Source organism: Pyrus communis, chromosome 6 (assembly GCF_041283825.1).
Source record: "Pyrus communis isolate YQ-2024b chromosome 6, ASM4128382v1, whole genome shotgun sequence".
In the NCBI taxonomy this organism is placed as follows: Eukaryota; Viridiplantae; Streptophyta; class Magnoliopsida; order Rosales; family Rosaceae; genus Pyrus; species Pyrus communis.
In genome coordinates this window covers 2,057,085-2,082,031 of record NC_142570.1, presented here as the reverse complement: position 1 = coordinate 2,082,031, position 24,947 = coordinate 2,057,085, and the positions used below count along the sequence as shown (strand labels likewise).

General features: G+C 37.7%; 5 protein-coding genes across 7 annotated transcripts; 2 read left to right on the top strand and 3 right to left on the bottom strand.

Annotated features, from left to right (window-relative positions):
• Positions 1-54: 54 nt before the first annotated feature.
• Positions 55-4,573, top strand: LOC137710706 (serine protease SPPA, chloroplastic). Its single transcript, XM_068449808.2, has 13 exons — positions 55-513; positions 632-815; positions 972-1,109; positions 1,199-1,369; positions 1,450-1,553; positions 1,968-2,035; positions 2,176-2,342; positions 3,072-3,141; positions 3,289-3,443; positions 3,611-3,716; positions 3,809-3,896; positions 3,996-4,139; positions 4,234-4,573. The coding sequence occupies exons 1-13, from the start codon at positions 106-108 to the stop codon at positions 4,462-4,464; spliced, it is 2,034 nt and encodes a 677-aa protein (XP_068305909.2). The 5' UTR covers positions 55-105; the 3' UTR covers positions 4,465-4,573.
• Positions 4,574-6,160: 1,587 nt separating this feature from the next.
• On the bottom strand, positions 6,161-7,351 carry LOC137710233 (uncharacterized). Its single transcript, XM_088696183.1, has 2 exons — positions 7,123-7,351; positions 6,161-6,747 (listed from the first exon to the last, which is right to left on the bottom strand). Exons 1-2 carry the CDS (start codon positions 7,313-7,315, stop codon positions 6,383-6,385), a joined length of 558 nt encoding a protein of 185 aa, XP_088552309.1. The 5' UTR covers positions 7,316-7,351; the 3' UTR covers positions 6,161-6,382.
• A 3,979-nt stretch (positions 7,352-11,330) lies between these two features.
• On the top strand, positions 11,331-13,895 carry LOC137711013 (ceramide synthase 1 LOH3). Its single transcript, XM_068450204.2, has 6 exons — positions 11,331-11,625; positions 12,300-12,529; positions 12,657-12,812; positions 12,914-13,099; positions 13,261-13,445; positions 13,659-13,895. Exons 1-6 carry the CDS (start codon positions 11,470-11,472, stop codon positions 13,691-13,693), a joined length of 948 nt encoding a protein of 315 aa, XP_068306305.2. The 5' UTR covers positions 11,331-11,469; the 3' UTR covers positions 13,694-13,895.
• A 197-nt stretch (positions 13,896-14,092) lies between these two features.
• LOC137711011 (uncharacterized) lies at positions 14,093-17,602 on the bottom strand. The gene is made up of 6 exons (XM_068450203.2): positions 17,042-17,602; positions 16,384-16,526; positions 16,099-16,242; positions 15,395-15,580; positions 15,026-15,150; positions 14,093-14,645 (listed from the first exon to the last, which is right to left on the bottom strand). Exons 1-6 carry the CDS (start codon positions 17,253-17,255, stop codon positions 14,420-14,422), a joined length of 1,038 nt encoding a protein of 345 aa, XP_068306304.2. The 5' UTR covers positions 17,256-17,602; the 3' UTR covers positions 14,093-14,419.
• Positions 17,603-19,674: 2,072 nt separating this feature from the next.
• LOC137711023 (agmatine deiminase) lies at positions 19,675-24,309 on the bottom strand. 3 transcript variants are annotated; one of them, XM_088695359.1, is made up of 11 exons: positions 24,132-24,282; positions 22,766-22,816; positions 22,561-22,674; positions 22,384-22,473; positions 22,171-22,255; positions 21,953-22,008; positions 21,774-21,852; positions 21,191-21,325; positions 20,773-21,005; positions 20,425-20,586; positions 19,675-20,317 (listed from the first exon to the last, which is right to left on the bottom strand). In XM_088695359.1, the coding sequence occupies exons 1-11, from the start codon at positions 24,216-24,218 to the stop codon at positions 20,282-20,284; spliced, it is 1,128 nt and encodes a 375-aa protein (XP_088551485.1). In that variant the 5' UTR covers positions 24,219-24,282; the 3' UTR covers positions 19,675-20,281. The 3 variants fall into 3 exon arrangements, with proteins under 3 accessions (XP_088551485.1, XP_088551484.1, XP_068306318.2); XM_088695358.1 differs by having other exon boundaries at positions 19,675-20,044; positions 24,132-24,280; XM_068450217.2 differs by lacking the exon at positions 22,766-22,816 and having other exon boundaries at positions 19,675-20,044; positions 24,132-24,309.
• Positions 24,310-24,947: the final 638 nt, after the last annotated feature.

Sequence of the window (24,947 nt, the reverse complement as noted above, 5' to 3'; positions counted from 1 at the left end):
TGGTGACGTGGACAAAATTTAACCCTTGCCATCCTCTTCAAATTTCGTTCCTTCCATTCTTCTTCATTTCTTCTCAGTCCTCACAGTTGCGGTGAGCTGAGAGGGATGTCGAAGCTCATCATCCTCCACACTTCCTACCACCTCACCCCAATCCACCGCCGCGCCTGCAACTCCGTCGTTTCGCCCTCTCTCTTCACTCCCTCCTCCCTCCGCTCCCAATGCCTCCGTCCCCAATCCATCTCTCCCTCTCCCCCTCTTTCTCTGCGGAGCATTTCAGCTCGCGCCTTCGACTCGTCGTCGCCGGAGACCAAGGAAGAAGAATTGAAGGAGAGCGATGGCGAGATTGTAAATAAAACCACAACAGCAGACACCAAGGAATATCCGAGCGGCGAGTTTCAGTTCGAGAAGGCGAGCGCGTGGAAGAGCTTCGTCGTCAAGCTCCGCATGCTCATTGCCTTCCCTTGGCAGCGCGTCAAGAAAGGCAGCGTCTTCACCATCAAATTGCGCGGCCAGGTTTTGCCTTTTTTCGAATTTTACGTTATTTGTGCTGCGTTTTTGGGATTGCATTCGAAAAAAACATTTTTCTTTGTGCCTTTGTCCTAAATTAATTATTTTCATTGGCGTTTTTCAGGTGTCTGATCAGCTGAAGAGTCGATTTTCGAGTGGACTTTCGCTGCCTCAAATTTGTGAGAATTTGATGAAAGCAGCGTACGATCCTCGAATTTCCGGTGTCTATCTCCAAATTGAAAGTTTGAATTGTGGCTGGGGCAAAGTCGAAGAAATCCGAAGACATATCTTGGATTTCAAGAAATCAGGTTTTTTTTTTTTTTTTTTTTTGGTGAATTATTGTTAATTTTGGTTATGTTTTTGTAAGTGTGCCTGCCTCCTTGCGCCCGAGTTATTAGAGTAGTTTAGAATATCGCTCTGTCAAATAGAAAAAACTTGATCATATGGACATTTAACTGTTGCAGGTAAATTTGTTGTGGCCTATGTACCGGCTTGCGGAGAGAAAGAGTATTACCTTGCTAGTGCGTGCCAAGAGATATATGCACCTCCAAGTGCTTACTTTTCTTTGTTTGGGCTCACCGTTCAGTCCTCGTTCGTAAGAGGTCAGTTTCCCCGAAATCCGTTGTTTCTGTTGTGGGAAATTGCTTATTCATTAGCTCATGTTGCAGGGAATTCTCATACTCTCTTTCAGGTGTTCTTGAGAAAGTTGGAATCGAGCCACAAGTGGAAAGGATTGGTAAATACAAAAGTGCCGGTGATCAACTTGCGCGCACGACCATGTCCGAAGAGAATTGTGAGATGCTGACAGCATTGCTTGATAATATATATGGGAATTGGCTGGATGTGATTTCTTCCACAAGAGGTGCTTTGTAATTTGATGTTTGACAAACTTTCAAGTCTTTAAGTTTAAGTAACCGATGGACTTCTGAAAATTTTCTACAGGAAAGAAAAGAGAAGATATCGAGAATTTCATTAATGAAGGAGTCTACCAAGTAGAAAAATTGAAAGAAGAAGGCTGGATCACAAACATACAATATGATGACGAGGTACGGAGTTCTGGTTCCCTTTGATTTGGGGTTGACGTTTGATGTATGTTAAGAAATAATCAAAATTAATACCATATGTTGGGAATCTTAGATACTTGGAAGGCTTAGAAGGTTGTTTCAGTGTGTTTCGGATCCAGACATTTTAAAATGTAACATATTTCGAGAAATTTGAGAGTTTTTTAAAGATCAGTTTAGCCCTTCAAGTTTGTCAGGGTATATTGAAGTCCTATGGCCTGGTAATTACCTTAGTTTATTTATGACATACAAACATACATTCAATTGTTCTTCCAGTGTTATATTCTATCTTATGATATGTTAATTATAAGTGTTATGTTGTCCGTATTTTGATATTGAAGTCCCATAGTTTGCCTGCAAAACAGCATTCATCGTATCAATAATAGTCATCCCTTGCAGGTTATTTCAATGCTGAAGGAAAGACTTGGAGTGCAAAAAGAAAAAACTCTTCCTATGGTCGATTACAGGTAGTCAACTTTCATATTGGTGGCCTTCAATTGCTTGTATTTTGTTGTCCACTAGATGCTCCGTATGCGTGTGTATAACCATCCTCCCTCACCCTCCCTCACCCTCCTTTCCCATTCCTTCTTTTTCGTTATTAAAACAGGAAATACTCAAAGGTTCAGCAATGGACTGTTGGATTATCAGGCGGTAAAGACAAGATAGCCATAATTAGAGCATCAGGTAGCATTAGTCGTGTACAAGGCGGTTTAAGTCTTCCTGGTTCTAGTATTATAGGGGAACAGTTCATTGAGAAGATACGCACTGTGAGAGGTATGGTGACTATGGTCTATCGTATAGAAGTTTATTTTCTTAACGTGGTGTCCTTTATTTTGGTATATTTTCAGAGGCTTTATAAAAGATACAGGATGTGGATGTACTATTATCTACGAGATAATTGTGTGTTTTGAATTTATATTTACTAGTGTCAGTCATACATTATGGTTTATCATGTGTTGTGTTGTTCACCTATGTGGAAGTTTTCAAGATGGGAGTGAATATTTGGGTTCTAGATATTTACATGTAAGTTAAGATCTGATTAAGTGATTGTGTTGAGAAATCTTCTTAGGCGAATATATGAACTCAACAATGCGTTGCCTAAATGAAATGGGAAGAAAGGGAGATTGATACCGTGATGAACATATAGGGGCCCAATCAATAAATGAATTACGAAAGGAAAAGAATTATGGAACATCAAGACTTGGCTCTTTGCTATTTAAGATAGTGGATGGTTGTTTGCTTATTTAGTACTTACATGCGTCTCTAACACTACTTATATGAAGTAACTCAATGAACAGAGATAAAATTGTTCAGTTTACTTGCAATATCATATAATTTATAGAAAGCGGTGGCATGTGTAAAGAAAGAAAAAGCATTACAAGACCAATAAGGGGCAGTTGTGTACTTTGTGGTTGCTGAATATGAAACCTTTCAGCACTGGTTATTGGTATCATTTCTGTTATAATTATTTTACCCGTCTTGTTGATGTTCTTCCCATTCCAGAATCGAAAAGATATAAGGCCGCTATTATTCGAATTGACAGCCCTGGAGGTGATGCCCTTGCTTCTGATTTGTAAGTGCAAGTATATTTTCGCTTAATTTCATTTGTAAACGGCCATTATTGTTGATTGTAAATTGCTTCTGTACAAAAGGAAGTGTGCATTTGTGTGTCTCCGTGCACACAATTAACTAGTTAGGCTGATGTTTTTATGATGGGCAGGATGTGGAGGGAAATCAGACTTTTGGCTGCATCAAAACCTGTCATTGCATCAATGTCTGATGTGGCAGCAAGTGGAGGATACTATATGGCAATGGCAGCAGACGCCATTGTTGCAGAAAATCTAACCTTAACGGGTTCCATTGGGGTTGTGACAGGTGAGTTTGAATTTATACAGGTTCCTACACTGCGGCCCCATTTTGACCTATATCATATAACCACTCTGGTAAAAAACATGTAAACTGACACGAATCTAAATGCATAAAAATTACTTCATATTTGCGTGATATCTTTTTATGAATTTGGATATTAACTTTCTTTGCAGGGAAGTTTAACCTGGGAAAACTGTATGAGAAGATTGGCTTCAACAAAGAAATTATATCAAGGGGAAAATATGCTGAAGTTCTTGCAGCTGAACAACGATCCTTCAGGTAAACAGATTCGTTGCCTAGAGTATCTGTTCTGTCCTGTATTTCTACAAATGGCAAAATTTTGAAACCCAAACTTTTCGTTTCCAATACAGACCAGAAGAAGCAGAAATCTTTGCTAAGTCTGCACAGAATGCATATAAGCAATTTCGAGACAAGGCAGCTCTTTCCAGATCGATGACCGTATGCTGGTCAATTCATTCTTTGTTTCAGCTTCATGGACTAGCATTTCCTTCTGGTAACTTGAAATCTAAAAGTGTCCCTATGTTGTTGTCTTGGCAGGTAGATAAAATGGAGGAGGTTGCACAAGGGAGAGTTTGGACTGGTAACGATGCAGCTTCACGGGGTTTAGTTGATGCTATTGGCGGACTTTCTTGCGCTGTCGCAATAGCAAAGCTCAAGGCAAATATACCCCAAGACAAACAGGTGTGGAAATCAACAAAACATGCTGGGTATTAACTTTGAGTGTGTGATCCTTTCTTTGAGATGTTCATGAACAGCTGTGCATGTGTGGTGTCAGGTTGCACTCGTGGAGCTTGCAAGACCCTCGCCGACACTGCCAGAAATTTTAAGTGGCATAGGAGCTAGTTTGGTTGGAGTGGATAGAACAATGAAGGAAGTGCTGCAGGAGTTGACGTTTTCCGACGGAGTCCAAGCCCGGATGGAGGGAATCATGTTTCAGAGACTGGAGGGAGCTTCTCAGGCCAACCCCATCTTCTCTTTGTTCAAAGATTACTTTGGCTCCCTCTAAACCGTATGATTAGCTTCCCCTCCTTTTTTTTAATCTTCTGGGAGGGTTCAAATTGCATTTTGCTGTAAAGTGATCTTATATCTTCATCTTGTTAAAAAAATTATACATACATACATACATATATATATATATATATATATATATATATATTTGTTAGCAAATTGTACATCGATCTAGCACAGGTTCAAGCTATACAAATTTGAAGAGTTTTTAATATTTTTTTTAATTTTAATTTTTGTTCAATATTGGTTATCCTTATCTTAATTTTTTAGAAAAACTAATGAAAAGGGCTTGAAAACTTTGAGTTTTAACGATAAGTACAAAATAAAGGGTAAAGTGAATAGTACTAGGATTGTCTTTTTAGTGTAAAAATGTGGTTTTTCGTTAAAGTGAATCGTACCGCGAATTTTTCGTTAAAACTCTTTAATTTTTTCTGTTCTCCTGCATGAATATTGTTTTGTGAACAATATTTTTAGTTTTGAGTTTTCGTAGTCCGTTTTCGGCCCGATGAGCAAATAGTTGGATGAGGATGAGGGAGAGAGAAGTAAGAGAGAGAGAGACCAAGGTAGGAAGTAGGATAGCGAGAAAGTGATGGAGGAAAGAGAGAGAAACTGGTGAAGAAAAAAAAGGGGGGAGAATTTTACTTCGGGAAAGAAACATGGTAAATACTATCACCTTTCAATTATAGTGAGGTAAAATTGTAAATGTAAAATGAAAAACCTTATTTATTATGATATTCGATACATGCAATCCTCATGACTGTTAAAGCCAACACACCGTGATCATTACTTAAGAAAAGTAATAAACACATTTTTTTCTCTTTCCACGCACTAATGTAATCGTCTTTAACCTTCTCTTTTATTTTCGTTTTATTTATATAAACTGATGACTACAAATTAAATAAAAACATGGGAGGAAAAAAAAAAGGTTTAATTATGAAAGAAATGCCTTTCTAAATTAACTTTTCCAGGGCCCGCAGAAAACTTTTAAAACTTAAGCAGGAAAAAAACAAGGCAAACGTTTGGAATTTCCGAGGAAATGGCTTAAATGCAGAACTGTATCAAGGATCTAACGGCTAAAAATCCCGTGACGGTATTAAAAATTCCCACATACAGTACCTTAACAGCAACCTGAAAATATAATCCTATGCATTTGGCGTTAACAGAAACCCCATGAAACATGCTGGTCTATATTTGGAAGTGTCAACTTACCATATTCTGTTCTTTGGTCAGATGATACGGCTATAAATTAACTACTCACCAACTTACTATCCTTTTGTAATTCCGCCAACCACACTTTTTAACTCCTTTTGCTTTTGTATAAGAAATTTTTTCCAGTGCCGAAAACGTGATTCGGTATATCAAGTAGTATAATATAAGTGGTTGAATACTTACAAATAAATTTACATTTTTGTATCAGGCTGTGTAAAAAATTTCAACCAGTTTTGTATGGAGAATGTCTTTGGTTTGGTTATAATTCTACTAAATTCACCGTGTTCTACTATTTACAGGACGTCATTCTTGAGTATTCGCTTGATTTGAGTTGGATATGAAGGCCCAAGTGTTTCAATAAACTTATCTCGTTCCGTCTCATCAAGCGAATTCTCAAACAATAGTTCTGAAAGCCAATCCGCGCATCTAATTTCTCACAACTTATGGATTAATACAAGCATATTAATCCTAGTTATCTAATAAAATAAACAATAATACTTGATTAATTTATTCAATATATGCTTACACCAAAAAGTTAATTTGATATTGAAACCATAGTCATAAAAGTAAATTGCACCCCAATTTTTCTTAACTGAGATACAATTAATCAGCTACAAAATAATAATAATTAGCTGATGATTAAGAACAACAAAAAACCTCTAGTTTTAATTTTTCCTTCCCCAAAATACCCCTTTCCGGTTGACCTCTCATCGTTTCTTGCCATGAATCAGCAGTGCCTTCTCTTTCTTCTCCTCCTTCTTTCTCCTTCCACCTCTGGTTTGCTTCTCCTTCTCTGGTTTTTTCTTGCCCTTTTTCTCAGCTGCCACCCTCTCTTTTCCACATGGACGGCCGTGATGATGACTCGGACCGGAGGATGCATCAGAGACCATTGAATCATCACTCTCTTCATCCTTACGATGACCACCATAATTTTTTCCACCATCATCATCTTCTTCTTGATGCATGCCACCGTCGTTTTCGCCTTCGAAGTGGGAGCCAATGTACATCGTCCAACCGGACTCACTGCTGTGGCATTCCTCCACACCTCCAAACACTTTTCCAGACTCCATAACTGAATCAACAGAAACCAAAACAGGGGAAAACAGAGTAAAAGCAGAGTAAAACAGAGGAAAACAGAGGAAAGCACAGTGAAAACAGAACTAAGAGTTTTTATTGTAACTCGTGGATTATATCTTTCTCTTCAACCAACTGTGTCTAGGACTCAAACCCTCCCCTCTCCCGTTAGTTTAGCTCAGAGTATTTGTTAAAGAGAAAAGAGAGAGAAAGCAAAGCTTACCAATCTCACATTTGAGAGCAACACCCCAAAAGCCAGAAGCACTTCTCTCCCTCTACTTATACAAAAAGCCAATAATCTGGCTGCAATAACTGTGAGTGCTACTACCACACTGCCTGGAAATCTAAATACCAATAAATTCTACTTTTTTACCGAGCAGAAAGACAGCTAGCAAGCTAGAAGCTGCTGCCAGTGAAAGTGAAATACTCCACCCTGCACACCAAAGCTTAAAGCTTTTGCCTTCTCCCTTGAATTTGAAAGGACATTGGTGGTTGCTCTCACTAGGGCTCATTGGGTTTCTCTCTCCACGTGTCCTTACTATTATCAAGGGAAAGAGGAGGGGCATAAATGCAGATACGGAACAAAGAAAACAGAGTAAGAGAATAATATTATATGAGTTCCATACATGGTGTTTTTAATAGGGATACAATAGGACCTATTCACTACCTCATTTAGCTTTCACAACTTGAATTAAAATCCCTACTTGTCTTTCAAAAAGGTATATCAATTTTTGAGTATATGAAATATGTTTACCGTTGTAGCATTCTGGTTTAATAATACGTTATCACGTGAAAGAAAAATTTACAAATAACAATGTATTAAAAAATTAGATGTCACGTGACAGTGCATTAGTGTTATTTAAGTTCTTTTCCCACTCTATAATGACAAGAATATGCGAAGTTAAAGTGGTTGTGTCATAAATGGATCACGCATCTTTACGTGTTTTAACTTTCTTATAGTTGAAGGATAAGTTTAGGATCGTGTTTCACGTGATAACGAATAAGTTCCTTGTAAATTCTTCTCTCTTTGAAAAGATAAGAATTTGCAAAAGCTAAGGTGTCTTTATCTTAAACGTGTTTTTACTTTCCATCGTCTGCGAAGTTTGGAAGAACATCACATTAGCATCTCCGTTTCGTGCGAGTTCTATCTTGGAGTCGTAGGGTTTTATTGGATAAAGAGATAGGAACTAGTCAAAATTCTGTTTCTGCTAGGGGCTGCGATGCTCTCCGCCAAAATTGATTGTGTTTGACGATGTGTGTCTCCTAAAAGCAAAGATTATGTTTTTTTTAGGGGTTTTTTGAAATGGATCTAAAGTAATTAAAAATTAGACCTATTTCAAAAGTTAAAATTCATTAAAAATTAGACCTATTTCAAAAGTTAAAATTCATTAAAAATTAGACCTATTTCAAAAGGTAGTCTATAAAATTAGACCTATTTCAAATTTTCCTTTTTTTGTATAGACAAGGATTGTCTACCCTCCCACTTCCAGTGCCCTCTTGTTTTGTATGGTTACGATTAAGCCACGTCAACATTTTATGTAGTTTTTTTTTAATAGAGATAATAAGACAAAAATAAATAGTAATATAAAATGTTGACGTGACATAACCATAACCACACAAACAGAGGGCATCGGAAGTGGGAGGACAGACAGTCCTTGTCCTTTTTGTATTGGTATTGGGGGAAGAGAAGAAAACAGAACACATGTCCTAATCTAACAACTCAATAATCCCAATATGCAATCCAGCTTGCTAATTAGTTTATGTTAATTCAATATATAATAATATTATTTTTAAATCGAACGATCTTTATTAACTCATTTCACCGACCAATCTTATAAAAAAAACAAAAGCTTCCATCTCTCTTTCACACAAACTAAAAACTCGAATTTTCTAATCCTTAGATTCATAAACTCCAGACACCAAAATCCGAAGAGAATCCAAATTCCGTCAACCCTAGCACCCTAATATTGTAACACTTATGTTGTATATTCATGCATGCTGCCGTAAATATTGAAATTTCACTTCAACTTAAAGAAAAGTAGTGAAGAAACCGTGTGCTTGTCTTGCTATTTATTGCTCTGCTTCTGTGTTTGCTGTACTGCTTTTGCAAGGAGGTAAGTATTTTTTTTTTTTTTTTTTTGGACAATGCAAGGAGGTAAGTTTGGATGGGTGAATTTATAGTGATCGATCGGACAGATATCTTCCACAGGTAAAAAGTAATATTTACTTCTGTATTAATTTCTTGAAATGATAGACATTGTTACAGTCTCAGATGAGATGAGCTGGTGACATTATGAATGTGCAAACCCTAGAAGCCAATGGTACAAAGGCAAGAGCCAGAAGAACTTCCTTACAACCAGAAAAAGTATTCTCGTCAGATTCTTTTTTAGGGGATCCTAGATATTCTGTGATCATAACCGTTCATCGTACATCATACGGTTAGTTTTCATTAGGTACTACTTATATTTAATTTTAAATTTTAAATCTTGAAATGATTTCTGACCGCACGATGTATAATGAATAGTCATGATCACATGATTCCCAGGAAAAGGATTTTCCTTACAACCGGAGGATTTGAGACCCATTTCAAATATCTATGTTCGAAAGCCAAAGATCAGGAGATTCGGATTGTTGATTTTGTAATGCGGCTTGCATTAGTCCTCCCACTGGACCATGTTATAAATTAAGAATCTGAATCTCTCTCTTCAATAGCCCGAATCTCCTAATTCTTACACTTCAAATAAATTCAAAGAGAATCCTGACTCCAACAGAATGACTCTAAGACCAAAACTCATAATGACTCTAAAACGATATCTCAAATCAACCATGCATTGTAATATAAAACGCGTTTCTGAACATCTCTTGTGCGTAATTGAATGACATCATCTGGTTGTTGATAAGTACTCCTTCTCGTGTAATACATAACACTTGGACATATAATTGACAATTCGTGTGACGGTGGGCCCTCTTTCGTGAGGAAAGGGCAAGAACAAAACGAAGTTAAAAGAGTTTAAATACAGGTTGGTTTGGGCCACACCATGACCCCTATACTGTTGACCAAGATTTTTGGCTGTTTCCCACTTCCAATATCTCTGCAGTGGCTGGAATGGAACGTCCACTATTTGGACTCGCAAACGGATAATGATTGTCCCGTTTGTGTCATTTTCGTTTCAGATCTATTAATTTAACGAGTTGTGTTGTCTCAAAATTATTATCTAAACGGGTTTTGATTAGGTGACTCGATAACAAACTAATTTGTTAATAAATCGTGTCGTTTTGTGTGGAGTTAACTGGATATGCAAGAAATTTCATGCCTAATGTTTAGATCTGGCAAACGATATCTTATCGGATTCTTAACGGGTGATCAGATAATGACTAGACTCGTTAATGAATTTTTAACGATTGACTCCAATAAACGATCCGACTCGTTAACGGATTAACCCGAAACATGTTTTTTTTGTATCATTCCGTATCAGGTTAACATATTGTGTAAGAGATTGTCAAGTTTGCACTATTATCATACCCCATATATATATGTGTTCATCTATATGTATGTATGTATACACATATATGATATGAGGAGGAAACATGGGTGAGGGCCATCGGCCCATGTATAATGGTAGTATTCTAGCTGCTTGTCCTATAGAGGTGATCACCTCACGATTTGCTTCTCCCTTGTCTTCATTGTGTTTTTGCAATGGGGACAATGTTGTCTAAAGCTGGTTTGCGTGTGTGTTCTTGTATTATTAGCACAGAATATTCTGATAATACGTTTGTGTTATACAAATTCATTTCAGTTACCAGAAAAAAAATTTTTATAAACGCTAGGGGTTTCTCAAGGTTAATTTGACGAGTGCATGTACGCACTTTGTGCCAACATAAATTTTATCTTTGAAAATCTAACGGTCCTCGATTACTCAGTTTAAACCACTGAATCAAATTCAGTAGTCAAATGTCATTTAGTACTATGGTCTAGTAGTTTTTCTCTTCACTCGTAAGTAAGAGTTCTTAGATTCGATTCTCGTCAAATGTGAATTTGAATCATATTATTGCTAGCCCATTGTGAGGTTAAGCGGCTTAAGCCCATCCCTCCCATTTAGTGTAGATAATATTGTTTGTTAAAAAAAATTAAAATTCAATATTCAAATATGTATTAGAGGTAGTCACTATGCACTGTCACTAACTTGGCTACAACCTGGTCTATTGTGATGACGTAAGCTATTAGCCTTCTAATAAAGAAAGATCTTTCTTTCAATTAAGAAATAGTTTCAACCGCGTTAACTATCCATTATATGTTTGCCACATTTTCAATGTCCATCTACCTAATATACGCTAGCTACATGATGAATTGGTAATAAGAGAGTATCACTACTTGTTGTGACATTGAGTGTGCATTGGAAAAAATAATATATAATTCATTTGGGCCAATTAGATTGTTTACTTAAATGGGCCAACGTTTCCAAATTTCACAAAACGAGGTCCGCGACTTTGCAGTGGACCGCCCATGGATAATCCAAACCGGGTTATCTAAGACTGCATGACCCGATTAAATATGTACCGTTAAAAACCGTTGAAGTTTTTTGCGTACGGTTTCAAAAGTCAATTGCCTTTAATCTATATTCCACTTCCACCAATACGACGCCTTCCGGCGACACTACCGATCCTCCTCCGCCGCCGCCGCCTCCTCCTCTGCCTCCGCCTCTTCAAACTCTTGGGTTTGATGGAGGAAATAATGGGTCTGTCTGGAATCAGTGATTTGGTCAAACTCAACTGGGAGGAGGAGTCGTACCCAGTGCCCAATGACTTCTTTGTCCTCCCCTTGTTCGTTCTTCTCTTCCCGTCACTCAGGCTTTTCCTGGACATTTTCGTCTTTGAGGTACAACTCTTTGCAGCTCTCGAGTTTATCGGACGATTTAATTTCAGGGTACTATGGAATGGAACTAGTTTTGCACTTTGTTATTATTTGTGGGAAGTGTATATATGATTAAATTTCAATTTCATTCACTTGATGCTGCTTTCCTTTTTATCAATAAATGTCGTTCATGAGATTTGAACTCGTGACATGCTTCAATAAAGCGGAGACTAAGTGCCACTAGACCAGATGATCACGTGCATTACCTTGATGTTATTTTAGTACCATCAAATTGTAGAAAATGGTAACAAAATTGGATCTCAGGCTGCGTTGGTAACATTTGCAGTTTAAAGTTGTGATCTTTTCACTTTGATTTGGTTGAGTTTTTATTCTTGTATTGTCATTCATGAAAGCTGTGATCTTTCGCGGTTGCTTGCAATCCCACATTCCAATTTGTTGTGTAAAGACAAATATCATGTCGAAATTATTAGTCATAGGGAAATGCTAAGCTTGGAAAATCTCTTTTCGTATCAAACTATGAAGAATGCAAATCTCACCATCTGAAGCTTTTCGTCGATATAATGTTGATCCACATTACGTGTTTCATTGCTTGTGAGGGTTTATATACTTTGGTAGACTTGAAAATTATGGTCCTTATCAGTTTGAGTTGTACTTTTTGTTGTTATTTTTTATGGCAGAGATTAGCAAAGCGCCTTTTGTTTGGAAAGAAGTATGCATCGCTGAATGTTGAGACACGTGATAATCGGAAGAAAGTTAATAAATTCAAAGAGTCGGCATTCAAATGTGTTTATTTTTTCACTGCGGAGCTTTTGGCTCTATATGTTACGTACGATGAGCCTTGGTTCTCTAAAACCAGATATTTCTGGGTAGGGCCTGGCAATCAGATTTGGCCCGACCAGAAAACCAAGTTCGTCTCTTAACTCAGTTTAGACATCAGGTTTTGTTTACTTTGATGTCTGATGATATGTGTAATTTTGCTCTACAATCAATTGCCTTTTGCATCTCATCTGGCCTGACAGATTTCCTATTGGCAGATTAAAATTGAAGGGGCTTTACATGTATTCCGCTGGATTCTACATCTACTCCGCCTTTGCTTTGGTGTTTTGGGAAACACGGCGTTCTGACTTTGTAGTGTCAATGTCTCATCATTTAGCAACTACGATTTTAATTGTGGCGTCTTACATATTCAAGTAAGTTTTAAAGCATGTCAACTTGCTTCTTCGCTTTTTTCTTATGCAGGCTAGCCTCTATCTTTTCGTGTGTCTTAATTATCTGTTTTGTCCCTCTGCAGGTTTTCTCGAGTAGGCTCGGTCATTTTAGCTCTCCATGAAGGATCTGATGTGTTTTTAGAAATTGCAAAGTTGTCAAAATATTGTGGCTTTGAAATGCTTGCCGGCATTGCTTTTGTTAGTTTTGTTCTCTCTTGGACAGTACTACGTCTTATTTACTTTCCATTCTGGATAATATGGAGTACCAGGTTAGTTAAACGTGCAGAGAGAATTTTTCTGTTTTCCCTTCGGCGTTAACATTGGCATAGAGATTATATCATATACTTATTGAATTTCCTTGTTAAATGACGCTTTTTTCTCATGATATCGTATACAGAGATTAATTTTTGGTTCCATTTGTTTCTGGCAGCTATGAAGCTCTTCTGACCTTGGACAAGGAGAAGCACATAGTGGATGGATCTATATACTATTACTTGTTTAATACTCTTCTAATTGGCTTGCTCTTTTGTCATATTTATTGGTGGAAGCTGATGGTTCGGATGCTCGTGAAGCAAATTCAGGCTAGAGGGAAAGTTGATGACGATGTTCGATCTGGTAACAAGTTCTTCTATTGACAGTTTTATAAGTCGGACATATACCTTACTTGCATAGGGGAAAACGGTAATTGAAAAATTGGATTACCTGCACGAAACCATGACAGCAACTGGCCGGAAAAAAAAATGATTCAAGGGTTTTAGGGATTTGTCCATTTTCAAACTAATGTCAAATGTTTTAACCCGCTCACTCTACCTTTCCTGTTTACCGCAGATTCTGAAGGCGAGGATGATGAACACGAGGACTGACAGTAAAAAGACAGTTCAAACTCAAGTGAGGTGCCTATGTATTCTTTAGACTACACTGAAAAGATTGTCAAACAATTTTTATGAGATCCATATCATGTCCTTCAAACAGGCAGGTTTCGTATTCACACGAGCAACCTTGTATGTTGTGATTCTTAAAGAAATGTGCTTATAGAAAGGCATTGAGCCTGTGGAAAATTGAGAATGTGTATGCGTTGTTGATATCTGAACACAGTTGAGCGTTCTACCTCCGTAGGTCATGAAAGATCGATTACGATAAAATTAGTTTCGTTCGAGTTGTAGTTGTACTATGAACGAGTTCTTGGTTTAGTCGTATTTATCTTCCCAATAATTGAAGAAGTTCCAAGTTCGAATAAGTAATTAAACTTGCTGCTCGCTTAATGAATCGAAATTATTGTATTGTAACTAATCGAAAGAATTCGAGTCAAGGGAGACAAGCAGTTTGATAACTTACAAGTGCAAAATCAAACAGTTGAGACAGGAGCACGATAACAATAAACGAATGCACAAACTGCTAATCCTACAGCAAAAAAGTAAGAAGTATGTAATACTGGAGGAGCTGCTATAAACTCAGTTGCCCTATTAACCCCTTGAGTACAAAAGAAAACGCACGACGTCCATCCGACTTCAAGGACCTCTGCCGAAATGTGCAATGTCGACATGTGCGGAGGAAGTTCGTTTTCATACTTTCTTTCCTTCCATATTATCTCACTTGGAGAACTTGGCGATCAACTTGTCCACGTGAATTAGGATATCGTCAATGCGAGGACGGACTGCAGCCTGCGGCTGAAGCATCCATGTGATAAACTGGTGAAGAGCATCTGGATATGGAGGATTAGGTCCGGCTGGCCACTTTATCTGCACATTGACTATGGCCAATTGTAGGCTTCCTCCAGATTCGCCGAGTGCATATTCAAAAGGAGACATTCCGTACCTGTTAAATAAAAATCGGGCATCAGAACTGAGAAAAAAAATAGTAACAGCAGCTAACTAGAGGCACAGTTTTGCTTCCATGGCAGACGAGAATGATGCTGATCATGGTACTGAATGAGTATTTGGCAGTAAGCCGTTACTATGCGAGATAACAGAATGATATTATGTATATTCAATATCTTAATAGCCTTCACAAGCACGCAACAAAGGTGTCACATCCATGCCAGATACTGTTATGTATACGTATACATACACTTTAAAACAGTTCCTTAAACAACGCAGCATAAAACGTTCACTACTGCGGCAGAAGGTAGACGATCAATACGATTTTCAAACTTCAGAGCTATAATAGTAAGTTCAAGAAGAAGGTTCAGTACTCACAGTATTGCATACAAAGTGCATCCTAATGACCATACATCAGTTCTTTCATCAATATCGGCTTGGCTTGGGCAATCCCACAACTCTGGAGCTCGAAATGGTGCCGAGCAATGCTCAGACGCCCATTCCTACATAACAAGCGAGTTAAATCACTTCAATTTTTTTTTCATCTAAAAGTTACCAGATGAGAAAACTAAACATTAAAGAGGTGTCTTTCTTTGAAGACATTAAACCAATTGAAATCAAAGAGATACAAATACGCAACATCAGATTGCATTAAGCATACTGAACAAAAAAATATTAGTTACTATTTCAAAAAATAAAATTTAAAAATACTTTTAGAAAAATCCAAAATGATTTCAAAATATATACCTGCAACTGTAGTGCCTCTGTACGAGAGCGAATTTGCCTCCTCGCAGGTCGAGCACTGCCAAAATCCATCAATATTGCAAGAGGTGATTGTCCTTTTCTATGGGTTATCAGAACGTTACCAGGTTTGATATCATTATGTGCATATGGTGGATCGAAAGTGTGCATATGCTTGAGTCCTGCACAAAGCTGTAACATTGTTTTTTCTAGGTTAGAATGCTTTTGATGCTTCTAAATATGTTTTACCAACAAAATATATCACTGTGGGACATAAAAAAGCAATTGGAATATGACACATCAATTGCCCCGGAACTTGGTAGCATTGCTGAAGGCTTTTAGACCAGTTATATTATATATAGATTGCTTAATAAAAAGTTAACATGCTGTAACGTTGTTTATGGCGTTACTGAAGGCTTCTTTAAAAAGTTTTAAATGCATCACACAATCTACAGTTTCTTGAGCAGAAAACAGCAAAGACTTTTAATTTGATATCAAACACTGCACCTCAGTAATAAAGAAAGTCACATTGAGAGCTAAACTGTTGCACAATGTACAGTTAATCACTAACATTTCGATGTTGAGCGGTATCATCCCATCATTAGTTCAGATATCATCCCATCATTAGTTCAGATTGACATTCCCTTCTTTCGGAAGTGTAACAGTTTCAAGTTAAAAGGGAAAAAATGCGAGATGAAATATTCATTCACCTGCCGGAATATTTGAAGAACATCTGAGGTGGAAAAGAACTCCTTTTTAGCTTTCATAGTCTTGGCATTGTCCAGTAATGTTCCATCCAGATGAACGGGAAATAACAAGTATGCTTCATGGTTCCAAGATTGTTCTTGTGTAGTCTGTCAGCCAAAGAGAGTATTATAGATGAATCAATTGCAAAACCGAAAGCAATGATAAAATTGACGGAAGGCTCCCATTCCGGGAAGAAAAAACCTAAAGTATTGTATACGCCATATGAAACTTAGTATTCCAGATTTAACCTTAACGGCAATAATGGCATGATCAAGAAGTGGAAGCAGATTGGGATGACTGAACAGCGATGAAACACGGATCTCCTCCTTCACCAACTCCAACTGCTCACTATTCTGAATGAGAACTTTTTTCATAGCATAAGTTCCATCATCTGCGAAAGAATAGAGTACAACCAAGCTGTAATAATTTCCGAAATTGAATTGCAAACCGATCAATCGCCGGAGCATCAGTCAAGCATAAACAGTAAGAACATGAAGGCCAAATCACAAATGCATTCATCACTGGAAGGTCGAAACAATGCCATAGGCTCAGATCAAACATTAATATTACCAAAGAATCGATGCATGCTACCACTCAACACATTCGAAGAACAAAAGAGTCACACTTTAAACTCAATTCAGCAAATTCAATGGCCAAATCACCATTGCTCCCCCCCTCAGAGAATCAAAACCAATAATTTCAGATTCATATATCCATATGACCCAGATCACTAATTCCTCAAAGATACAGACTTCAACCATTTTCAATTCAAATCAGTGCAACCCAGATCACAAAATCCAAAACAGTTCACAACCCAGATCACAAAATCCAAAACAGCTCACTACCCAGATCCCAAATTCTCACAAACACATCAAAAAAATCAACAAACCCCATAAATTGAATCACCTGAGACGTGAGAGGAATCCTTGAATTTCTTGGCGAGGCCGCCACCGCCGGAGGAGGAGGAATCGGCGACCACCTCCTTGACCAAAAACACATAGGCGAACCCACCTTCCCCGAGCTGCCTCACGATCTTGAACCGATTCTCGTTGATCCACACGTCGCCTCCGCCGTTCACGGCGTCGTACAGAGCTCCTAAACCAGAGAATGTGCACCCCATCTGGTATACTCGTTATTCAGCTGTTGATCCTCTCTCTCCCTCTCTCTCTCTCGAATAAATAAACAAATAAATCCAGAAACCAAAAAAGTGAAGCTTTCAAAAACGGAATCGTGTTTTCGAAAACGGATTCGGAAGAACTGAGGAGTTCATGTCAATCAGTCAATGGAGGAGGAGGATGGTAATGAGAAGGAGCTTGAGTGTCATTTGGGATTCGTGTTTTCTATCTGTTGAAGGTTTTAATTTGGCGATGGATCTCTCAAATTACAAATCTGAGCCTCACATGACACATGGATGCATTTTTTGGGTTCTTGAGTCACTCTCACTTCCCCTCCATTTCTTTCTGTTATGTCGTACCAAAAGCCACCCTTCAATATAAATAAATTTTAATTTTTTTTAAGAAATTGAATAATTTGATTTTCTTTTTGTCAAATCTCAATCACTTAAATAATCATTTTTCGCACGTGATTAAAGTTCTAAAAGGCGTTAGCTGCTAGTTGAGTGGCGGTCATGAGCTTAACACTTAAACGGAAAGTACTAGAACATATTAAAAATATTAAGAACAAGCATATAATGAATCTTCATCAAAGTATTTAAAAAGTTTCTTACAATTTGTAGAAAAAAATAAAATACAAAATGAACTATGTGAGAATCGCAACCTAGTCGGTCTAGGCATGTAGGCGCCCGCCTAGGCAAGTTTAGCCATCATTTCTTATTTTTTAAACACCTAAGTATTAATCGGAGAGGTAATCAACCGCCTAGATTAGGCTTAGCCGGCTCTAAATAGGGTTTTTTAAAACATTGCATGTGGTTGGCTTTTGGTTTTTTATCTCGTCAAATTTTTAACCACATGTCATTAATATTTAATTTTTTAGCCAACTTTTGTCCAAACATGTTTTTTTTTTTTTTAAAGATAATCGAGAATTACATCCTTATAGTGTATCTTTATTTTTTTTTTCAAAATCGATTAGTAAAGTATGTTCTTGCATCATCGAGGTTCCTTCAAAAAAACAATTTGAGTCAAGAGAAACCATGTCCATAATTCACATTTTTGGTTTTTGCTGAAAACTGTTAATGTCTTTCTTCTCGATATAAAGATTTTGAATCATTAACCATTCGAATTTTTATAATCATAAAACAATGTATGACAAAAACAACATTATCATTCCATTACCCATGTCTTAAAGATAATAAGTGAACTCGTCACAATGGTTAAGAGAGTTTTATGCATGTTGAACGTTGGTGTTACATGCATCATTTAGAACATATTTGGTGTCACTCAGTACTACGATCTGGTGGTATTCTTCTTCACTTGGAAGTGAGAGGTCTTAGGTTTAAATCGCGTAAATGAAGAATTCGATACTAAATTAGGTTGTCCATTGTATGACTTTACCAAACTCCCCATCTTTATGATGAGTTTGTCCCTATACATGATAGTACGGTACTGCGATGGACCATCGATTAGTCAACTGTCTGACTGGAGATAAACCTACTTTCTTCCAACTACCAACTTCTAAATTCCAACCGACAACTCAAAAGTTAAAATTAAGCCATATTACCACAGTAAAAAATTTATTTACGGTGAAACTTGGGTGCCAAGTTTACATCACTTTGGCTCCTGTTACCCTCAGCTGGCCAAGTTTAGATTTTGCAGGTAGGCAAAACCAGTTTCTTACTGATATGATAGTTGAATGCTGTATGCTGGGTACAAAAGGGTGTCTGTCAACGGAAAGATTTCACGAAAAAGTGAAAAAATTTCGAGCTGCCGATAACGTAAAACCTGCTGGAGCTACCGATCCTAAACCGATCAACTTAGATCATCTTTAACCTTTGGGCTAAAATCTAAAATTTTTAACCCAAAAGTAGTTTTTTTTCTCCAACCCTTATGGCCTAAATTTTTTAGCCTGAGATTATTAAAGAATAAATTTATGCTAATTTTTTCTTTAAAAAAAAAAAAAAATTATGTACACTATCATAACTTAATTTTATAAACATTTTAATCTTAAAATATTTAAATTCCGATATATATTGAAAAATCACTAAATTTGGATGAGTTTTGAGTTAAATAATTTTTTTAATTATTTTAACCATTAGATTTAAATTTGGACCATTAGATCTTTTTTTACCGTTATATTTGATTATATTCGATCTCAACCATTTGATTCAATAAATCCTGAAAAACATGGCCATGTGGATGGGTTCTCGCTGTTGGTGCTGACACCATTTTCTAGGCTAAATCCTGGAGGAAATTTGACTTTTACCTTTTAGCCCACATATTTAGCATGGATTGGATTGGGTTGGGTTTTTTTTTGGGGGGGGGGGGGGGGGGGGGAATAAAACCTAAAAAATAACTTTTAGTCGAGGGTTGAGTTTGGTCTTAGATGTTTCCCAGTGCTTGTAGGCTGTTTCCGAAGATGCAATGTATAAATGTTATGCAACTCGATTAAACAAATCTCTTCGTAGCAGTATTAGTACGCACCAAAACTCCATCAACGACAGTTATGATAACTTCTTTGTCTCTGGGTCTAGGCACTTTATTACCTTGTACTTCGGAGGCTTGTAAGCCAAACGCTGTAACATTAGAACGAAGTGGAGACTAGCGGTCTCCGCTTGATTGAGTCCCCCTGGACCCGAAACACATAGAACTGATGAATCAAGCTGTCTGCACCATTCTATGTACGAAAGGAATCATGGTTGACGATACTGAGCGGAACGCATGGTTGTTGCTGAGTAATGCAATGTATATTTCCACCCGCCAGAACAATCTCCCTTGCGCCTTCAATTCTTACCACCTGACCCACCGGACATTGAAATGCTTGTTCAGCGACAGAAAAAAGCGGCAGAAACAAACACCGGTAAATATAAAAGAAGATGAATCCATTTTCATCTACAAACTGTGTAAAACCCGTCGTTGTTTCCCATAGCGTTGAAAAGAGACCGCTTCCTATCATATTATGTTCGCTTTCACAACGATACTAAGCCTAGCACAGCATACGCTAATGATACGTTTTACAGTCTCGCGATTGCAGCTAGTAAAAATCACAGGGTGAGTGAGGCTTTATGATCTGCAGGTCCAAGAAGTTCAAACCTTTGAACGATTGAACTAGGTATACGACTATATCTAAAGTGTATATGAAGATGCTGGAGAAAATAAAAAATAAATTCAGCTTACTTCATGGTTTGGGAAGGTTTTGGATAGGACGCGAACAGCCTCATCATCCCATTTCTGGTCCCCGAATTGGGGTGCAATGATTGCTCCATTTGCAATGTAGAAATTTACATATGAAGCAGCAAGTCTCATGCCTGCAAGTCTCGGTTTAGCTTCGCACTCCTCCTGTAGGGACATTGAACACCGGAAATAAAAAGATGCACCAAGGCATTTTTTAAAAAGTCATCCACAACGAAACAACGAGACTAAATCAACATTTTCAGACGTAAATTAGCCTTTAGCTGAATGTATCCAGACTTGGTTAAAGCAACATGAAGGGTGAACCGTGTCTGCAGTTTGTACAATGTTTACCTGAAAAAGTCCGGCAGCCTCTCTCTCTGTCATATACAGCGGCCCTGGTACGTGAAGTTTTATTATTTCTAATTTCCTACCCTTGGCATCAGTAGTATTGGAGAGAACAGAAACGGCTTCTACAGCTCTTTCATACTGAGGATCCGTTTCATCATCAGTCCACGACAACAAAACCACACCAGGCTTTGCAAAACAGCACAGACTGTCGATGTGACCATTAGTATCATCGTCTCCTGTCAAGGATTTTTGTAGGTAGTTTAGGTTTCAATAAAAGTAGGCGGCCTAAATTATATCTACCATATGCATATGCAGACTTATCATGTAACGTAAATCATTGCAAGGGGAAGGAAAAATGAGCATCAAGAACAACGAGCATTTCACGTAAGATAGTAAGTTAGAAACCAAGTAGAATTCTTACCGTATAATCCACGAGGCAACCAAATGATTTTTGTCACTCCGAGATATGCCTTAAGTTGATCCTCTATTTGCTCCTTGGTCAAATGTGGGTTTCTGTTTTTATTTAACAGGCACTCCTCGGTGGTGAGGCAAGTCCCTGAAGGAAGAAAACAGGTGCTGATTAGATCATAAAGATTACAACTACATACTGGCAGAAAGAATGAGTTTTCGTAAATGGCAATTTTTTGTGCCGAAAAGAAAAGTATACAGGGTTCTGAACTTTTACGAGATGAGGCACATGGTAGTACAAATCATAAGCAGCCATCGCCAATTTTTGTCGTATAAGAATAAAGAATAACGAAAAAGGGAGAGATACAAGGTGAAGTCTAAAGTGGGTGCAAATGCCAATCAATCAAAAGCAAGGGTTTTTGATACAGAAACAAGAAAGAACAGATTACAACAACGACCAGAGTCTCCCATCATTTATGATTCAAACAGTTTCAAGGCATGGAATGGATCCGGAAGTAACTCTGCTGCCGGTGAAAGCCAATTCATAAAGAGTCAAGAACTTTCCAAATGCTAAGATAAGCTTAAAATTTTGTTACCTTCTCCATCGACATGGATGCTTCCACCTTCGAGAATCATGGAGTGTTGAAACCTTGGAAGCTTCCCAATTTCCAGGATCTGCAGAGTATGAGTGTTCAGAAAACCATTAAGCAGTGTCACAAAGAACAAAGTTACACGTCATGTTCAATCAAACGATGATCTATTTAGTTACTCTAACCTTTTGTGCCACAAGAAGATCATGACTCCAATCTTGATAACAACCATCATCAATGCCTATAAACAAGAATAAGTCCACGTAAAGTGCAGCGATGAGTAAACATTAAAGCAACGACATTATACCCTGAAAACATCGAAGTTTCCAACAATATTTTTGTATTGTTCAAGAAAACATTATAGTGTTCCGTTGCTTGCAAATTGATGAAATTATAAACCTACCTCCCCAACTGTTGAAATTCCAATCAATACCAGCAACCTTTGCCTCTTGCGTACCAGAACAAGATGCACTTTTTCCTACGACAAACTAACGAAAATAGAAAAAGATTAGGACTGTAAGAAAAATAATGTTTCTAAGGTAAAATATAAGATCATAGTATCCTGCTAAGGAAGATCTCATCAGAACTTAAAAATGAGTCGAAGGAAGAAGCTCATGGTCGGTCCTGTATCACGAAACCAAGAATCATTCAAACTCATCTCGATAACCCTGACATTTTCTGGTAGCTGACTTCGTGCATTTGCCCACTGAGAGTAATAAATTCAATTAAATCTTATATGAGAATAATATAAGTGACTAGTAGAGATACCAAGGACTTTCCAAATTATACCAACCTGATTGGCACTCGCGCAGACAGTCACAGGCTCAAACTTTGAGATTGCAGATGCCACCTTCTTAAACACCTGTTGAGCAGGCACTGCATTGTCTCTCCAGTTATCCGGGCGTTCCTATAATTCACAACGAAGCTTAATTATCACAAGAAGATGAAGCTTTTTATGAGACAGAATGCTGAGATGAAAACAGAAGTAAGATCAACACCTCCATGAAACGAAAAATGTGAAGACCGAGGACAATGAGCGACTGTGGTACCTAAATAAGAGAACCAAGCCCCAACGGAATGGAAATATACAACAAAGATCACTAGATGCACCTAAAATCAATGATAGAAGAGTAGTATATCGAGCATTCATTGGCAGAAACAGGAAATTCTGTGTTCCTGATATGAATACTGAGCAGCACAAGCCCCAAATCCCAAGTAAATATAGATACTAGACCTGTTACCACGAGGGGAAAACTTAGAATTCATATAAAACGCTAAGAAAACACCTCTCAGCATTTTCGGGATAGCGCTGAATTATCCTGCTTTCTTATAACTAACATAGAGCAAGCAAAAATCTGTACTCGAAAATCGGCTTCCTCCTAATAACTTGCAACCTATGATATCACAACTGCATCAAATGAGCAACAATAAGAGACATATCAATGGAATTGGCAGGGCTTCACATACACCTTAGCACGACAAAAAGTGTGATCCCAAGAGTATTTTCGAGATAGCGCTGAATTATCCCACATTCTTATAACTAACATAGAGCAAGCAAAAATCTGTACTCAAAAATCGACTCCCTCCTAATAACTTGCAACCTATGATATCACAACTGCATCAAATGAGCAACAATAAGAGGACATATCAATGGAATTGGCAGGGCTTCACATACACCTTAGCACGACAAAAAGCGTGATCCCAAGAGTATTTTCGAGATAGCGCCGAATTATCCCACATTCTTATAACTAACATAGAGCAAGCAAAAATCTGTACTCGAAAATCGACTCCCTCCTAATAACTTGCAGCCCATGATATCACAACTGCATCAAATGAGCAACAACAAGAGGACATATCAATGGAATTGGCAGGGCTTCAAATACACCTTAGCACGACAAAAAGTGCGAGCCCAAGAGTATTTTCGAGATAGCGCTGAATTATCCCACATTCTTATAACTAACATAGAGCAAGCACAATCTGTACTCGAAAATTGACTCCCTCCTAATAACTTGCAGCCCATGATATCACAACTGCATCAAATGAGCAACAACAAGAGGACATATCGATGGAATTGGCCGGGCTTCACATACACTGTAGCACGACAAAAAGCGTGATCCCAAGCCAACAAGGCTCTTGCTTTGCGAGGGTCGGAGGAAACGGCTATGAAATTTTGTATTTTTCAAAAACATGAAGCACAAACAAAGTACAGAAAACACAGATTCCGAAGACCCCATCAACCACAAGACGCAGAACAACATAGAGAATAATTCTACTACATAAAGATGCAAAATTGAAGAAACCCAATTAAGGCACGTGCGGTTATTTAGATGGTAATTAAATGGAAACAGAAGGGTTAATACTTACAGGCCATCCAATCCAGCACTGGGAATGGGGTTCCCACTCTGCAGGCATGTAGTATCCATGGACAGCCGGCGTGCCTTCCATCTTCATCTCCCTTTCTCTCTCTCTACTTTCTCTCTTTTGTTACTCTCTCTGAAGTGAGGTCTTCTGTCTTCACTTATATAAAGCACAACGACTGGGTTTGTCAGTCAAACTTTATGGAAACCAACAACTTCATTTAACAAATATTATACACAAACAAACAAATGTATACATATATAATATTTTTGTGTGTGTATATTATATGAAAATATAAACAAAAATTAGCGTCTTACAGCTAGATATTAGCAGAAGAAATTCACGGAATTTAAAACAAATGAATCTGAGCCGCTTAAATTGTAATGTATGAGAGTTGGACTAAAGTAACATCTTTCTAGGCAACTTGTACTTTGGCGGGTAGAGATGGCAAATCAACTCATTGGGTTGTTAATGGGTACCCGCTAAAGATCTGTTTAATTTGATATCCCCATAATATAGAAGTAAGATTGGTAGTGGTGATGATGGTGCAAAGTAAAATCAAACTAAATGAGTCTTAATATTCATTAACAACCCAATGAATTAATTTGTCATCTCAACAATTGGATGTGTCAAATTTGGTACCATGAACAAATTTATAAACAATATACTAACTTTATCTTCTTTTAACGACGAGTCTATGTTTTAGAGTGTAACGTGCACCCAACTCTAAGGAATGCGATTAAAACAAAAAATCTACAAGGTAAACGACGTGTGCGTGAAAATAAGAAAACTTTTTTGTGTTTCACAGGTTGTGATATTTTC

What these genes read in the sequence shown, in the direction of transcription:
- LOC137711011 (XM_068450203.2), bottom strand. Translation starts at nt 17,255, where the DNA reads ATGGGGTGCACATTCTCTGGTTTAGGAGCTCTGTACGACGCCGTGAAC. An exon ending in CAGAGGCACTACAGTTGCAG is followed by an intron (nt 15,151 to 15,394) that starts GTATATATTTTG and finishes CTTGTTATGTAG; the next exon opens with GAATGGGCGTCTGAGCATTG. An exon ending in TGCACTTTGTATGCAATACT is followed by an intron (nt 14,646 to 15,025) that starts GTGAGTACTGAA and finishes TTTATTTAACAG; the next exon opens with GTACGGAATGTCTCCTTTTG.
- LOC137711023 (XM_088695358.1), bottom strand. Translation starts at nt 24,218, where the DNA reads ATGAAGATGGAAGGCACGCCGGCTGTCCATGGATACTACATGCCTGCA. An exon ending in ACATTTTTCGTTTCATGGAG is followed by an intron (nt 22,675 to 22,765) that starts GTGTTGATCTTA and finishes TGTGAATTATAG; the next exon opens with GAACGCCCGGATAACTGGAG. An exon ending in TTCGTGATACAGGACCGACC is followed by an intron (nt 22,256 to 22,383) that starts ATGAGCTTCTTC and finishes TATTTTCGTTAG; the next exon opens with TTTGTCGTAGGAAAAAGTGC.
- LOC137710706 (XM_068449808.2), top strand. Translation starts at nt 106, where the DNA reads ATGTCGAAGCTCATCATCCTCCACACTTCCTACCACCTCACCCCAATC. An exon ending in CCATCAAATTGCGCGGCCAG is followed by an intron (nt 514 to 631) that starts GTTTTGCCTTTT and finishes GGCGTTTTTCAG; the next exon opens with GTGTCTGATCAGCTGAAGAG. An exon ending in ACATACAATATGATGACGAG is followed by an intron (nt 1,554 to 1,967) that starts GTACGGAGTTCT and finishes CATCCCTTGCAG; the next exon opens with GTTATTTCAATGCTGAAGGA.
- LOC137710233 (XM_088696183.1), bottom strand. Translation starts at nt 7,315, where the DNA reads ATGCCCCTCCTCTTTCCCTTGATAATAGTAAGGACACGTGGAGAGAGA. An exon ending in GCTAGCTGTCTTTCTGCTCG is followed by an intron (nt 6,748 to 7,122) that starts GTAAAAAAGTAG and finishes CTGTTGATTCAG; the next exon opens with TTATGGAGTCTGGAAAAGTG.
- LOC137711013 (XM_068450204.2), top strand. Translation starts at nt 11,470, where the DNA reads ATGGAGGAAATAATGGGTCTGTCTGGAATCAGTGATTTGGTCAAACTC. An exon ending in TGGACATTTTCGTCTTTGAG is followed by an intron (nt 11,626 to 12,299) that starts GTACAACTCTTT and finishes TTTTTATGGCAG; the next exon opens with AGATTAGCAAAGCGCCTTTT. An exon ending in TGGCCCGACCAGAAAACCAA is followed by an intron (nt 12,530 to 12,656) that starts GTTCGTCTCTTA and finishes TCCTATTGGCAG; the next exon opens with ATTAAAATTGAAGGGGCTTT.